Source organism: Zingiber officinale, chromosome 3A (assembly GCF_018446385.1).
Source record: "Zingiber officinale cultivar Zhangliang chromosome 3A, Zo_v1.1, whole genome shotgun sequence".
In the NCBI taxonomy this organism is placed as follows: Eukaryota; Viridiplantae; Streptophyta; class Magnoliopsida; order Zingiberales; family Zingiberaceae; genus Zingiber; species Zingiber officinale.
The window spans coordinates 111,916,924-111,932,246 of record NC_055990.1 but is presented as its reverse complement, the minus strand read 5'-3'; the positions used below and the strand labels follow the sequence as shown (position 1 = coordinate 111,932,246).

The window sequence follows — 15,323 nt, the reverse complement described above, 5'->3', positions numbered from 1 at the left end:
TCCGGGCGGAATCAAAGACAACCCGACGGGGAGTCGGGTTTCCGACGCTCATGGTGAATAGGGTCGCTAGGCCAAGCGGGTAGCCCGCTCGGCCGAGGCGTAAAGCATCAATGCTGTGAAGGAACAGTCTCAACTGAGCACCCGGTCGGATCGATACCTACTCCCGGTCGGATCGATTCTTGCCGAGCAGATGAACGCTTGGCTCAGGGAAAAAGGAGACAAGGACAAGGGGACATTGGGGAACATCATCTTCTGACAGCAGGCATGTTCGACGACCAGGCCATACGCAGAATCATACGATGGAAGGTTCTGCTGTCCCGTCAGAGAGGTGCTCAGACTGTAGCAGTATGATGTCAGACATGCTCCTCTGGCAAGCCCATACTAAGGTATGGTAAAGGACACGTGTATGCCTCGGTAGGTGTGCATAAGTCTCCTCATAGCTCTATATAAGAGCCCTCATACTTCGCCGGAGGTACGCAATCTCGCATATTCGGAGCCACTTCATCGTTTTCCTCTTGCCTGACTTGAGCGTCGGAGGGTCGTCGCCGGGAACCCCTTCCCGGCCCGACTTCTTTGCAGGTTCGTCGGAGATCCATACGGTTGGTCAGAGATCCACGTCACTAGTTCAGAGAGCGCCACGTGCCCAGCGTCCATCGACTCAGCGTTCGGACAGGATCACATGATTTTAAAAATCATTCCCATGCGGAGTCACATTCAACCTCAGCAATTGCAAAGCCAATTGGAAGAAGATTTCCATTACCATATACTGTTGTGAGCATCAATAATACACTAGAATACTTGCCTCTCAGGTGTGTTATATAAATTCCAATTAATTTACAAAAATGTGTCCAAAAAATCTTCTACATGCATCAAAAGCCCAAAAACAACATTGAAATTTATCACTATTTTTTTTTCAATGCAATGTATATATTTGAGTCTCTATATTTTAGCTCACGAAATAGTCTTGGGAAATCACCATAATCCTTATTGAAATCATCTACCACTTTATTTATAGCTTTTACATGTGCATAGTATGCCTTTCGATATGATATATTCACTTGAAATCATGATTTTATCTCATTCTGAATATTTATGGATCTGTAGTCTTCTGATGTTACAAAATGACTTTCAATCTGAGAAACTATAAATGAAGATATGCATACATGATGATTAGTTATTGTCATACTAAGATCGCATTGATGACACTCTAAATATTTTATAACTATTAACTCAATATCTCCGTTCTAATTATTGTCCATATGTAATTTCCTTCATCACATATTGCTTTAATTCTATTTTTCCTTCTGTCCTTTATTTTGTATGTGAAATATCTGTTCATAGCATATTTAGCAAGTATATCTTTAAAATATTCTTGCGTTATATAAATCGACAATAAGAATTGATATATATTTATGTTAGTACTACTGAAATTGAGTTGAGTTAACTTTATGAAAATTAAAAAAAATACGTTACTTGACCAACACAAAATCCCTCAACAGAGTCATTTCGTTCTTCCATAAGTAATGGAACAAGATATGTGTTCATTTTATATGTATCTTTAGCTAATAGAAATTACTTTTCAAGGTCACTATATTCATTAGTATTCAGTGCTCATTTAATGAATAATATATATTATTTGCTACGAATTCATCCTTAGAGATATCTATTTCAATTTTTACTTCCATTCTATTGTCGTTATATTCTTATTATGTCCATGTATCTTCAAAAGGATTTTTTAATTTTGTAGTCGTATGTACTGGATTATCCTCAAAACTATGAGTTTGTTCATTCAAATTGAAACTATAAGTAATAGTCTTTCTAGTATTGACCATAACACTAGAGGAAGTTGAAGGTGTTATATTACCGGTACTCATAGTTATATTTAGATTAATAAATTTGTTTCGATTATCTATTCGTGGATTTATATATTGGATCGTAATTATGAATCCCTGATTAGAAATTTGATATTTCTTGCATTGATACCGTCAGGAATTAACCCTATTCCCGTACCTTTTTTTTCTAAGCGGTGCGGTAAAAGGCCGCTTTATTTTTCTCCCTATCCCTGAGGCGCAACTCGACCGCTCCATTCCGCCTCTCTCCCGCAACCTCGCCGTCGCTCAGTCGCGCCGCCGTCGCTTCCCTCTCACCAGCCTGCGCCGGTCGTCCAAGGGCGCAGGCCGACGCAGCATCGCGCGTCCGCACGCAACCCCGGCATCGCCACTCGTTTGCTTACACGCAGCCTACGACTCCGCCGCTGATCTCCCTCGCGACAACTACGACTACCAACAATATCTCGCGAGCTTCTCATCCCTTTTGCCCGATCTCGTACAGCAGCTCGGGATTCAGCCTTACTCCTCCGCAAGCAACTTAAGAGGCCCTGGTTCCTGCTTCTCGAAGAAGCAAGACGCCTTCTTCTATCTTGTGGATCAGCAACACCTCTTGTTCTTATCTTTTGACGAACAGCCAGGACTGTCGATCCTTCATATTTCCTTTGGTGAGCTGCATGAGTTCTTCAAGGTTGCTGTAATTTCAGGGTTTTGTGTGTATTATTAATGATTGAAAGTGTTCCTTCGCAATTCTTCATCTTGAACAGTCCCGTGGTGTTCAAATATCTATTATAGCAAAAATGGAGCATCTTTCCATGTAAGTTCAGCTTATATTATTGATATTTTGGTAAATCATAGCATAAGGTAGTTTCTTATTTCTCTCTCATTAAGTCGGAACAAGAAAGGGGCATTGTGCATCGATATATTTAATCTTGCTGGAAGTCCCAACTTAATATTATCTATTGTTCATTTCCGTTGATCATGTGCACTATATTAGATAGGTTTATAAGTTGTTTATCTATATTTGTTATTTAATGCATGCATTGTTTGCTTTTAACATGTCAATGTTGATGTTGTGTCTTAAGTGTAGTACGCAATTTTATTTTGTCGCCAATTGATGTAGAACAGAAGGTTACCATAGGGTAGAATATGACAAACCTAAGGCATAACATTATAATCAAATGAATTCTTTCTTGGTGCTGATTATATAGCAGAAGTTTTATTGCATGACGCCTTTGGCCCAGTAGGATGATTTTGGATAATTTAGTACTTATACTGATTCCTTCATTGATTGTGCATGACCTGTTGGCAAGAGCAATATGTTGGATGTATGCTCGAGCTATCTTTGCTTGTCATGCACGTGTTGAAACACACACATGCATCAATCTCTATTGCAAAATGAGAGAGTGTAGAGTTTTACACCTATTGGACGAGTCCTAACTTGCTCAACAGCTGGTAATTAGCAAGTTATCATGAGGTCATCTATTATTGCTAGTAGTTACATATTTGGCAGTACATTACATGATGTTTATCTCATTATCCTTCATCATATTACTTAATATACATAATGTTCTTTGTCGACTTCTTCCCTTTCCATTCAAGGACTTCAAATGGAAGATTTTTTTGGCTTGACTGGGTTAAGATTTGATTATTTCTAGTTTGAGTATACTTTTTTTTTTGTTTTCTTCTACCATTTATTTCTTATCTATGTAATTTTATTCTTAGAGTTTCTTTTATATGTTTCAACAATTCGTATCACCTTCACTTATTGCTAGTAGATTAAGAACTTTATGCTTAATTGTTTTTTTATTGATTCATCTGTCATAAGTAGTGTAAGAACTTCGAATTAATTATGCAAATTGGAATTTTGTTATGGCTTCTTGTTTTGAAAAGGTTTAAACATAATATATTGAAAATCCTTTTATGTGGTTCTTTTTTGAAATTGTTGGTTAACCAAATAGGTGCCGAGGCAAATTGCTTGACGGCCTCTTGGATGCCATGCTATGCCTATGGCTGTGGAGATCCACTTGAGACATGATATTCTCTCTCTCTCTCTTTTGAATAAAAAAATTGCTAGCACCTTTTGATTAGGGCAGATGTTGAAACTTATCGATTAGAGTTTCTTTTATATTATTTCTATTGTTCATGCCAATTTCACTTGTTGCTAGTAGAGTAAGAATATTATGATTAATCATTCACTTATTTTATTGGTTCATTTGTCATAAGTAATGAAAAAAACTTCTACTTAGTTATACAAATTGGAATTATCTTGTGTCTTTTGATTGTGAAAAGTTTCAGAAACAATATATATAAAACCAATACATGAAATTCTCTTTTAAATGTTTGGTTGAGAAAATAGGTGCCCCTAGGGAAAATTTTCATGTGATAGTCATAGGTGCCATGCCATGTATGGGTGTGGAGACTCACTTGGGGCATGTCAGTCTCTTGTGTTGTTCTTTTATTTGAATAAAAAATTGGTAGTACCTTTTGATTAAGCAAGATGTTGAAATTGTTTTGTTCTTGTTTCTTTCTGCTAGATTTCTCTGGTCCTGCGAGAGATAGGCAGACTGAGCTTGTCATGGCGGCGGAAACTCCACCAGGCCTTCATATTCTTCTGCACCAGCAAGTCAAAGAGCACGCTCCCACACTGATCTCCAGCCATGCTGACCGTGACCGAGTTATCGTGAGTGAACTCAAGCACTACCACATGGTGACAGAAACTCTTTTTTGCTCGTGAGGTTGCAGGTTCCTTGATTTTGAGAGTCCTTTAGGGTTGATAATAGAAGGGGAATATCATTATAGCTTAGGTTTAAAAGAGAAGCTTTTATTTGGGAATGGACCATGGTCAAAGAGTGTGCTACTACACTAGTCTTTAGCCATGCTGACCATAACTGAGTTATTGTAAGCTAACCCAAGGTCTCTCCTCCTCCCTGAGGCTTCTTTGCCTTCAAGAATAGGGTTGATAATATAAGGGGAATATCATTATAGCCTAGGATAAAATGGAGAAGTTTTTACTGGGGAATGCATTCTTGGTCAAAGAGTGCACTCCCACACTGGTTTCCAGCCACGCTGCTGACTGAGTTATCGCAGTGAACTGAAGCCCTCTCCTCACCCTTTCTGCCCGTCAGGTCATGGGTTCTTTGACTTCAAGAATCCTTTAGGGTAGATAATAAATGGGGGAAATCATTAAATCTTAGGTTAAATAGAGAAGTTTTTACTGGGAATGGAGGCCAGAAGGTTAAAACACCTGAAAAAGTTGATATTTTGTCATTTATAACGAAATGTAGGAGCAATGAATAAGAACAAGTGAAGGTGTTCATGATTTCCTTAGAATTAAAGATGTTTGTTCTCACAAAATAAAAAAACAATTGTACTTTTTCCTGACTGTATAGTTATAGTAAAAAGTTGTCTATTTTATGGTGTTATGCCTTGTGAACTATGTGGCTAGTTTATTTAGAGCAAATTACCTTTATTAAGAAATATTTATGGCCTTTTGTCATTTTAAAGTCTGGGAAAAAGGGACTAGCTAGTGGTGATAGGTTTGTGTGACATATTTGGGGGCCTTTCCCTTATACTGAGAATTGAGGGGGCACAACCTTATTGAAAACTTAGTAGAAATATTTCAACAACCACATTTTTATTTTTCATTCTTTCTTGGTCGTTCCAATGCAAATTATCACAAACTGACTTCAAGGAACAACCTTAATCGAAACCTATCAGTTTGTCTGTTTTCAACAATTGTTTTTTGGCGCAAATCATTACTGATGTTTGCATGTCCAGTATTATCATACGAGGCTAAAGTTGTCAGGATGCTTTTAATGACTTATTTATTACCTCCCTGTTAGAAAATAAAAACTCTCAATTTTAATATTATATATTTTTTTATTCCATTGTATCATTTTTATTTCATCTTCTTGCTGCTTTAGTTAGTTAACTTCACATGTTTGGTTTGGCAGGAAGTGTTTAGGAATGCGTTATTAAAAACTGGCCCACCTGAAAGTTTTGCACTTCAAGCTGTGCAAGAAGCAATAAAACCTCAGGTATCTAAAACAAATTCTTGGTTATTAATTTGAACTAAAAATCTTGCTAATTATCTATGCATTCCCTCTGTTGTGTATGCTGAATAACGAGTTATGTAAAGAAATCAATTAAATATTATTAATTTTAAGTTTATATGCTTGTATGTTGATTTTATTAATTTGTTGCAAAACTGTAACTAGAGGATACTCATTGTTTATGTCTATTTGGGCCGGGTACTGATTTGGAATAAAGTGAATGTTCAGATGCTGATTAGGAATAATTTGTCAAGCTATCATCCAACATGGTGCTAGGTGGCTACATGTGTCTTTTTTTCCACCTCTTTTCTCTGTGGTATCTAATTGGAGAAGTGAATGTGAGATTTTTTAGTTGCCATAAAAATTTGATATTTAGTGCAATTTTCAAGTACCATTTTTTATTTCCCCAAACATTGCCTACTTGTGGAATACACAAACCATTTCTACTGGCAATATTTGATCCACAGTTGTCATCACCTTCAGAGGATGTTTCTCAGATAAGTTTCTTTTTTTCAGTAAGACACAAAATAAGTTTGCTAGATTATGACTCTTTTTTTTCCATATTTTGTGTTTCTCTCTCTCTATTCATCCTTCCTTAGTCTTCTTTATAGCTGTGTCAGAAAAATCATATAACAAGAGAGGCTTGATCTACCAAATGGTATACATGCAACACATTATGATCTCCATGTTCACAGCATCATTCCTCTTGAATCAAACAACTGGATCACTAAACCCCCTTTATTCTATCCCTAAGTTTTCGTTGAAAAGAAAGAATACTTTCAAAAGTTCAGGAGATACATTTGGATGACCTGTGTTTACAAGTATGCAGATCTCATTACACTATATTTGAATGAGATAACAAAGAATGTTGAGATCCTTCATGGCACTTCAGCAAATATATTTCAGTCTTTTCATATGTTATTTTACTGATTAATGGTATTATTATATTTACATTTGTTTTTTTTTGTGTGGATTTTATAGTATCAATCTTTTACAATATTTTGCTAGCCTTTTTAATAATACATTATTGATTCCTATTGTTATTTATAATTTTTAGCAAATTCTTTAAGTTATAATGATGATAGATACTGTTGTTAATACTGAAACAATGTAATTTATATAGAAGTACTAAATTATTTTAAAAAATGTATTATGTTTTTAGATAAATATTTTAAGATGACAATGCTCATTTATTTTGTTTTAGTTAAAATACGTGCTTTATTTTATTATGATTATTGTAGGTTTATTGAATCATGATTTGTAAGTGCTTTTACCAAAAACTGGGTGATAATTGCATCACAAAGCACTTTTGAAAGATAAGTTATGAAACACTAATTACTTGTTTAGATAACACACTTAGTCTTAAAGTGTTTGTCAAAATGTTCCTTTGAATGCAAATATAATGACAAACCCTACCCGCAATAATAGTATCTCTCTCACTTGGGTTTGCCGACATGTATAGGTAGAGTGTAGGAGGTGCACCCTGACACAACTTATAATTGAATAATGTTATTTTCTTTTTCCTCACAACTTGGTATCAACAATTCCTTCTCATCTCTCTCTCAGGAACGCTCTCTGGCTAACTTGTACCACACACTTCCTTAGCCTCACCTTCTCTTCTCCTCTCTTTCACCCTTCCTCTCCTTTCTCTTGTCCAATTGCACGCTGCTGCTTCTTCTACACCATTTGCTATTTTATGATCATTATCACTGAGCTATATTTATCCCAATTACTTAGATTCAACTAAACAGAATTTTATCCCTCCATCTTGATGTTACATTATACATGATATGTTTTTTTACATTGACAGACACTTGAGCTTGAAATGTATCTGCATGAAAAGGTGTCAACAAAAGAGTGTTCATATGGTAGATATGCTTAATTATTTATGAAATAGAGTATTTTTGCTGATGCTTCCAACCATATTTCACTTTATAGGAAGTAAATACAAATTGTTATCTGGTAAAATTTGAAAGCTTCCGATGTTTTTTTATTGAATATAGCTGTTTGCCTATTCAAAACAACCTATGCTTGAAGTTTCTACTAAAGTTTGATCTAAAAAGTGTAAGTGTCATTATTTACAAGAAATAAATGCAAACCTGAACTGCTCAACGGTTCACCTTTGACTCTTTTATCTGTTCATTAATGGTTTTGTTGTGCTGCAAAAATCTTTTTCTGACATTCCATTGATACTACTTTCTAGGTGTTTATTTGTTTGAAAATTATATAGCTTCTTTACAATGTAAAGAACCTGTATTCAAGACAATTTGGCTCATGTATTTTTATCTTGTTATAGTGCAGAGTTTGTTCCATATTGCTCTCTTGTAACTTCTCTTTGATTTGTACTAATATGTAAATCCTACAACAGAAACAAACTGTTCTGGTCCAAGATGAAAATCAATCCCTGGAAAATGCGCTTCGGACATTGCTTCAAGAATTAGTGGTGAGCTTTTTTACTATATTAGTATTTCAGATGTATTTTTTTGTCCAGTGACATTTCTTAAGAGATTTGTGAGCAAAACATTCTGCAGGGTGTTGCCATGTTGAGTCATGTTTCACATTTAGAAAGACTCATATTAAGTTTTGGAAAAATTATAACTTTCTTTTTGTTTATTTCTATGCAACAACTTCTGCTTCTTTATTTGAGATAACTATACAAAGTTAAAATTGTTTATGTAGGTTACTAGTCATTGTTGTCTATTGCCCAGAGTTGAGCTTTTAAGACTTCACGTGATGATAGCGTAGGATGGTTTTAGAGGGTATACATTTAGTGATAATGACACAGGACTCTTTTAACAGGAATGTTTACTCTATTTAGTTAATCAAATCTTACTTGTAGTCCAATAATGTGTACTCTCATGAAATTCAATGGTAATGACCAATATTTAAAGTTTCGAATCACTTGACACAATCTATATGTGCATGTCCAACCAAACATTGACGTTGGTATATAACTGGCACAGTAAAGATGCTATCTTGTTGTTTTTCTGCTGTAACTAATGACTATATGGTATCAGGTTATTGCCTCATATCAGGTTTTCCTCTCATTTATTCTCTCCAAGGCTACTCTATCCTTCCTCACAATCCGGCCAAGCTTCATCTTCTGATGCCACTTTTCTAATGTGTTGAGGTGGTTGCTTCAAACCTCAATGAGACCAACTTACTAGTGTTGGACATCCTCTAACCGTGAATGCCCTTACTGTATGTTGGAGGGTTTCCACTTAAAGTTATTTCACTAAGAGATTAAGCCACTATTTATTTGTTTGTTGGAAAGTAACTTTTTTTTTAAAAAAAATATCTTCTAAAAAATATTTTAAGGAAAATAAATTATTATTTTTTATTTGAATGTGATACTAAAATGTGTGAAAAATACTTATGTGTTGGAAAATATTTTTCTACGATTGATGCACAGAGGGGAAAATATTTCCCCCTTCTCTAGGTTAGGCTCACCAGTCTAGTCAGGCTGAGTCGATGGCTAATTAGGTTGGGTAGGTCAATTGTAACGACTTGGCCCCTCGGCTCCTTGGGCGGCCCAACTAGCGACCCATTTGGTGGCCCTTTGGCGGTCCCTTGGGTGGCCCAACTGGCGACCCCTTATGTCATCGACCGACGACCCTCGGCCATGCCGTTACTCACTAGGTCTTCCAACCCCTGGCTAGTGGATTTTTGTTTTCCCCAGGATTCGAACTCTAGACCTCCAGGCTAAGTACTAGAGTTTATGAATCCTAGTAGCCAAGTGAGCGCCCCCAAGGGGCCGAGGAGCCGGGTCGTTACAATAATGAATCCTGATAGCCAAGTAGGCCGCTTACTTGTCTACCAGGATTCATAAACTCTAGTACTTAGCCTGGAGGTCTAGAGTTCGAATTCTGGGGAAGACAAAAATCCACTGGTCAGGGGTGGGAAGACCTAGTGAGTAACGGCACGGCGGAGAGTCGTCGGTCGACGACATAAGGGGCCGCCAGTTGGGCCACCCAAGGGATCGTCAAGGGGCCGCCAAATGGGCCGCCAGTTGGGCCGGGTCGTTACATCAATCATGTCAGGTTGTCTTGGTGGGTCAATGAACTGGTTGGGTTTATTCTAATGAATGATAACTTGAATATATGTTGAACATTGACATGCTTCATGTTTGTCTATTTATCAAAATTGCTTTTAATCTAATGAATGATACCCCTCCTTGGGATTAATTTAACTTTTATGGTCCATATGTAATCATAAACAAAATTGTTATTTTTTTTAGCTGTCAAAATTTTGAACTTAAGTATATGATCATATACTTGTCTAATCTTCTTTTTCTTCTTCCGCCTCCAAGTCTCTACCGATGTTGACTTGATATCGAAACAGAACATAATCGTTTTACCCAAAAACCGAAACTTTGGCATGCTCGAGATTTCGAACCATGGATACGCCATAAAGAAAATTGATTCTTTACTTTCCTTTCAATTTTTCATCCAACCCTTCATCTCCCTTTACTTTGCCATCCACTAAGCACAACCTAATGGGAGAAATAAGTAGATTAGATTCTACAGAATTAATCAGCTATCTTTTGTTATTTAATATAGTTTGTAATAGCATTCATTATTAGATAATGACACCTTTCGATAATTTTCATGCTCAGTCATCTGCAGTCAGATCAGGTGAAAGAATGATGCAATATGGCCAATCAGTTGACGAAGATGAAAGTATTCGTGGACAGATACCACAGTTTCTTGGTCTGTAGTTGGTTCTTATAGTTTCCTCATTAGGCTGCACTGCATATGCTCCTGCACTTTTTTTTGCTGAGCCCTTCTTTTTGTTGGGTTGTAGATATTGTGCTTCATCTCTGCGAAAGAGGACATATTGAAGGTGGGATGATTTTCCAGCTGTTAGAAGATTTGACTGAGATGTCAACCATGAAGGACTGTAAAGAAATTTTTGGGTATATTGAGAGCAAACAAGATATCTTGGGAAAGGTGAGTTGCCGGTTGGGAATTTTATAAACCTGAGGGGTATTTATTTTTAAACAATCTAGTGCTTTTTAACCTTAGGATTCTGTTTATTTTGCTGCAGCAAGAGCTCTTTGGTAGAGGAAAGCTTGTGATGTTGAGGACGTGCAATCAACTTCTTAGGAGACTATCAAAGGTTAGAATTGGATAACAATTTACTCTTTTGAATTGAATATTTTATACCGTACCAGATATGTGGAACTTGGAGTTTTCCTTGTTCTGTTCAAACTGGAAAACTGAACTTAGTTCAACCAAAAATTTTGGGTTTTCAGTTATTTTACTCATTCAGATTATTTGAGTTGTTTCCAACATAACAATATTTCAGTTCAAGTTCAATTTAAAGTTTTGACCAAATTGTAGCCTCAAATTTATTTATGTATTGTTTTCTGGAAGGTGTAATTGCAGAATCACTAGGTTTTCTTGGTATTGCACCTTTATAGCATTACAGTAGGGATGAAGTGCCTCAGTTACAGAAGATAGCATCAACACCATATGAAAATGTGGTCCACTGCTCACTTATTAAATGTGGAAGTTTTCATTCCCTTGTTATCATGGTTTTATTAATGCTTTCTATCCATTCCATTTGGTGGAAATAAAATAAAACAAAGCAAGTTATTAGATTTTGAACTTACATCTGAGTTAAGGCTATCAATTAGGTTCAAGTGATTCCAAATTCAGGTCATCAGAAAAACTTTACCTTTCTTGAAGATTGTTGATAATATTTATTTTAAAAATCTTCATACCTTTCTTGTGGGTTGATGACTTTAATTAAGTGCGTAATCTTGCTTTTTATCATGTTTTCATTTCTTTCTTTTTCTTTGCCCTCAGTAATCTAGGCAAGTGTCGCAGGCATATGGAAGATGCTGCTATATGCTATCCATTTTATTTGCAAAATAAAATAATTCCTAAGTGGTTGAACTTATTCCAACTAGAAGAATGTGAAGCCACTCCTATCCAGCATGTCTCTACATTGTGTCTCCATTACTTCATAAATTTTTCCATATCAAACTCCTAGTTTGCCATGGCTGATGGCTTTATATGATAGGAACTGGCATGGATAGTCAGTACCTGCCATACCATGCATTATGTATATGGACGGAAGCAAAAGTAGACTTCAACAAACATCTTCCAGTGAAACTGCCACATGACAATATATGAGCTCATGAAAACCATTTCACTCAGAATCAGTATCACATAGGAACTACGCTGAAATGTAGTAAATTCTATATATCAATCAATTCATAACTAGTAAGAAAGTCTCAAATAATTTTTCATCTCTCTCAGAGTGAAACTCATACGAATAGTAACATTGCAGTTTTTTAATAAGTAAAACTTGTTAGAAAAATCTTAATATTTAATATGAGATACCTTCATAAATGTTGAAATTCTCTGGAAGACAATGCTTAGTAGACAATTTATAAAAAAAATTTACAAGACACCATGCACAGAATTTTAACATCAAATACTAGACTTCACTTTCAACTCATATCTCATAAACTAACAATCTAACTATAAATCATGTTTAATCATAACAATAGTATTCGGCTCAATGTCTCAAATACCTTGTAGGAAAAATGTCTCAATTATCCTGTACTTCAAAAGATTGTCAAAATCAGCATCATGACACATGGGCCTCACTTTGATGTGTGTGGTATTCACGACCTAAAAAACATGAAAGAGAATGCAGGGTTGGTTATCACTTTCAGGAGAGCTGGCATTGGTACATAGGAAGGATATACTATGCTAATATGCTCACAGTCATGCTTCATCGACTCATACATAAAATCCTATCAGTAAATCCCAATATGCTTTATGATGATAAAAACAAAAGTACAATATTAGTGAAGTGGCTTGAAGGTTCGAGTCTCTAAATTGATTGTCAAAGAATTGGCCACTTAGCAATGATCATGGCATCTTTAAGAGATATATCATCAAGGGATGAATGGTGATGGTATTTTCTTCATTACCTCCCCCCATCATGAAGATACCATTAGATTCTAGAGTTTGCAAGGATAGATGTAACATGCGAGAGGTTACAGAGTGAATTGTAAATTAGGGGTTTTAATCTCCATTCTTTACAGAGGAGTTAATTTTGAGAGAGATTGAGTAAAGGCCAATATTACTTGGAGAGATGAGGATGTAATAGAGAAGAGAAAGAAGATAATAGAAGAGGATAAAGTGTAGTCTATTTTTTGGTGTTGCAACTCACAAAGAGACTAATAAAAGCATTTCACATGTTTGTGAGAGTCAATCATCAATTTTAAGAAGGGGGAAATGCTGAGAGGTGAGGTTAAGTTGTTGGTTATTTTACTTAGAAAGGTGTGACGATATTGATTTTGAGAGAAGTGGGATGTTGGAAATGGTAGAAAATAATTACTATAATCTTAAATTATGAAAAAGGATGATGAGTAGAAATTAACAGGTATTATAATTGTGAAAATTTCAAGTAGAAATTAGTGATACTCTAATTGTGATAATGGAGCAGATATTGCATTATTTGAAGAAAATTCTGTTATAATAGGAAATCTCTTTGAGGTCATCTTGATTGCCCGAGATGAATGTCTCCCCTAAAGTTGACACTTCCTGCACCCACATGAGAACTTGTGGCCTCTCCCCCTTGATCTCTCTCTCTAGAGTCAACAAGTCTCATTTGTATATATGTAATTTATTTAGCATAAACGGTTAGCAACATGATTAGAATAATATCCAACAACTTCCTCTACGAATGAGATGCACCATGTTATATCATTATAGCTAGTTTTATCTTCTAAGTAAGCCAAGCATCAAGGATTGTGTGTTTTGACTTTTAACCCGTACATTTCAGACCAACGAAGAGGTGCACTATCCACGCCAAGGTTCAAAATCTCGAATCTTGTTGAAGTTTCAATCTTTGTATTGTTTCGGTATCATGCTAATGTTTTGATGCATGGTGCCCGTAATGATTTGGAGTTAAAAAAGGAAGGAGATAAAACATAGGAAGAAGACATTGTCTTTGCTGAATATAATTTTAAATCTTGTACCATGTCGGGCAAAATGGTCAAAACATATCATTCTGGTAAATTATCGAAATTTGATACCACAAGTAGTGAGCATAATGTATATGTGCAAAGGAAACATGGAAGGAGTCAATTGCTAAAACAAATAAAATCAAACAACTAGTAGTAATAAGGTCAAAGGTTCTTCATCAAATAGGGTTCCCAATCAAGGTCCTCCAAAATATCGTAATCCACAAAAGTAAACACATTTTAACCTAACACGATGTCAAAAGGGCAATTTGCACTTCATATCAACCAAGGATTGAAATTTTGTTTTATGCCGGGTGGCACAGACGATTTTTACCGTTTTGTTGGGGAACCGAAATCGACACCCTACGCGCAATCATTTTGAGCGTGCATCGGGAGAGCGTTCGGAATATGTCGCCGGACGCTTTCGGTGCCACTGGACGCCTCCGGCGGCGCCTAATGTGTCGCAGATGCCGGAGGAGTCGCGACGCGATGCTTCCGGTGTTGGGTTTTTCGGGCTGCGAAAACAGCTTTTCGCGTCACGGAAACCCCGAATCACCCAAAGCCGTAGATCCGTGCAAGGAAAACCGAACGAAAAATTACGAGTACGAGTTTTAAAGACTCTAGATCTACACTAGATGAGAGTTATACCTTCGAAGCGTGCCCTTTCGCGTTCCCGCTCGTCTAAGGAATTGCCGGATCTCTAGAGTATCAAAATAGATACTCCTCTAGAAGTATCCACACGAACACGTAGGTGGAGAAAACACACAAAAGGTGTGCTAGCACCTTGTGTGGTCACGGCAAGAGGAGGAAAGGGAGAGAGCTCTCTTGAGGAAGAAGAAGAAGAAGTAATGCCTTGAATGAAAATCAAATTTCATTCACCACTTTTGTGTGGCCGGCCACTCCATGGAGTGTAACTCCCATTCCACATTAATCACAATTAATGTGAAGCCATTAAGAGGTGTTGTGTAACTCCTATGATGTGGCACATCATGAAGATGTGGACCATTACCATTGGTCCACATCTTGCCACTTCACAATGATGTGGCAAATGAGTAACCTCCACTCATTTAATGTGGCTAACTCACATTAAATGCAATGGAGGCTTGTAACCTCCATGAGGTGGCAAAGCAAGATGATGTGGAGCAACACTATTGGTCCACATCTTGCCACCTCACTCATGATGTGGCAAAGAGTCAAGTCAAACTTGACTCTTCCTCTTCCTCTCTAGTCAAGTCAAACTTGACTCAATCTCTCTCATGGTTGATCTAATCTAACCATTTGATTCAAGCCAACTTAATATAATGAATCTAATTCATTAAATTAAATTGATCTAATGAGTCATAATCTAAATTAGACTCATTAAATACATGAATCAACTTGAGTCTAACTCAATTAGCCCAATTTGGATTACTCTTAATCCAATTTGATTCATCAAATGAATCTAATCCTCTTGGT

The 15,323-nt window shown here is 36.4% G+C and overlaps 1 protein-coding gene across 1 annotated transcript in view; it reads left to right on the top strand.

The window, feature by feature from the left end:
* The first annotated feature begins 2,025 nt into the window (after positions 1-2,025).
* The window catches only part of LOC122052282 (THO complex subunit 1-like), a 47,517-nt gene continuing 34,219 nt past the window's right edge, over positions 2,026-15,323 (top strand). Inside the window, exons 1-8 of the mRNA XM_042613734.1 lie at positions 2,026-2,494; positions 2,594-2,643; positions 4,364-4,509; positions 5,783-5,866; positions 8,250-8,324; positions 10,497-10,590; positions 10,685-10,830; positions 10,928-10,999. Coding sequence (XP_042469668.1) covers positions 4,405-4,509; positions 5,783-5,866; positions 8,250-8,324; positions 10,497-10,590; positions 10,685-10,830; positions 10,928-10,999 — 576 coding nt within the window. The 5' untranslated portion in view covers positions 2,026-2,494; positions 2,594-2,643; positions 4,364-4,404. The remainder of the gene's footprint in view (positions 2,495-2,593; positions 2,644-4,363; positions 4,510-5,782; positions 5,867-8,249; positions 8,325-10,496; positions 10,591-10,684; positions 10,831-10,927; positions 11,000-15,323) is intronic.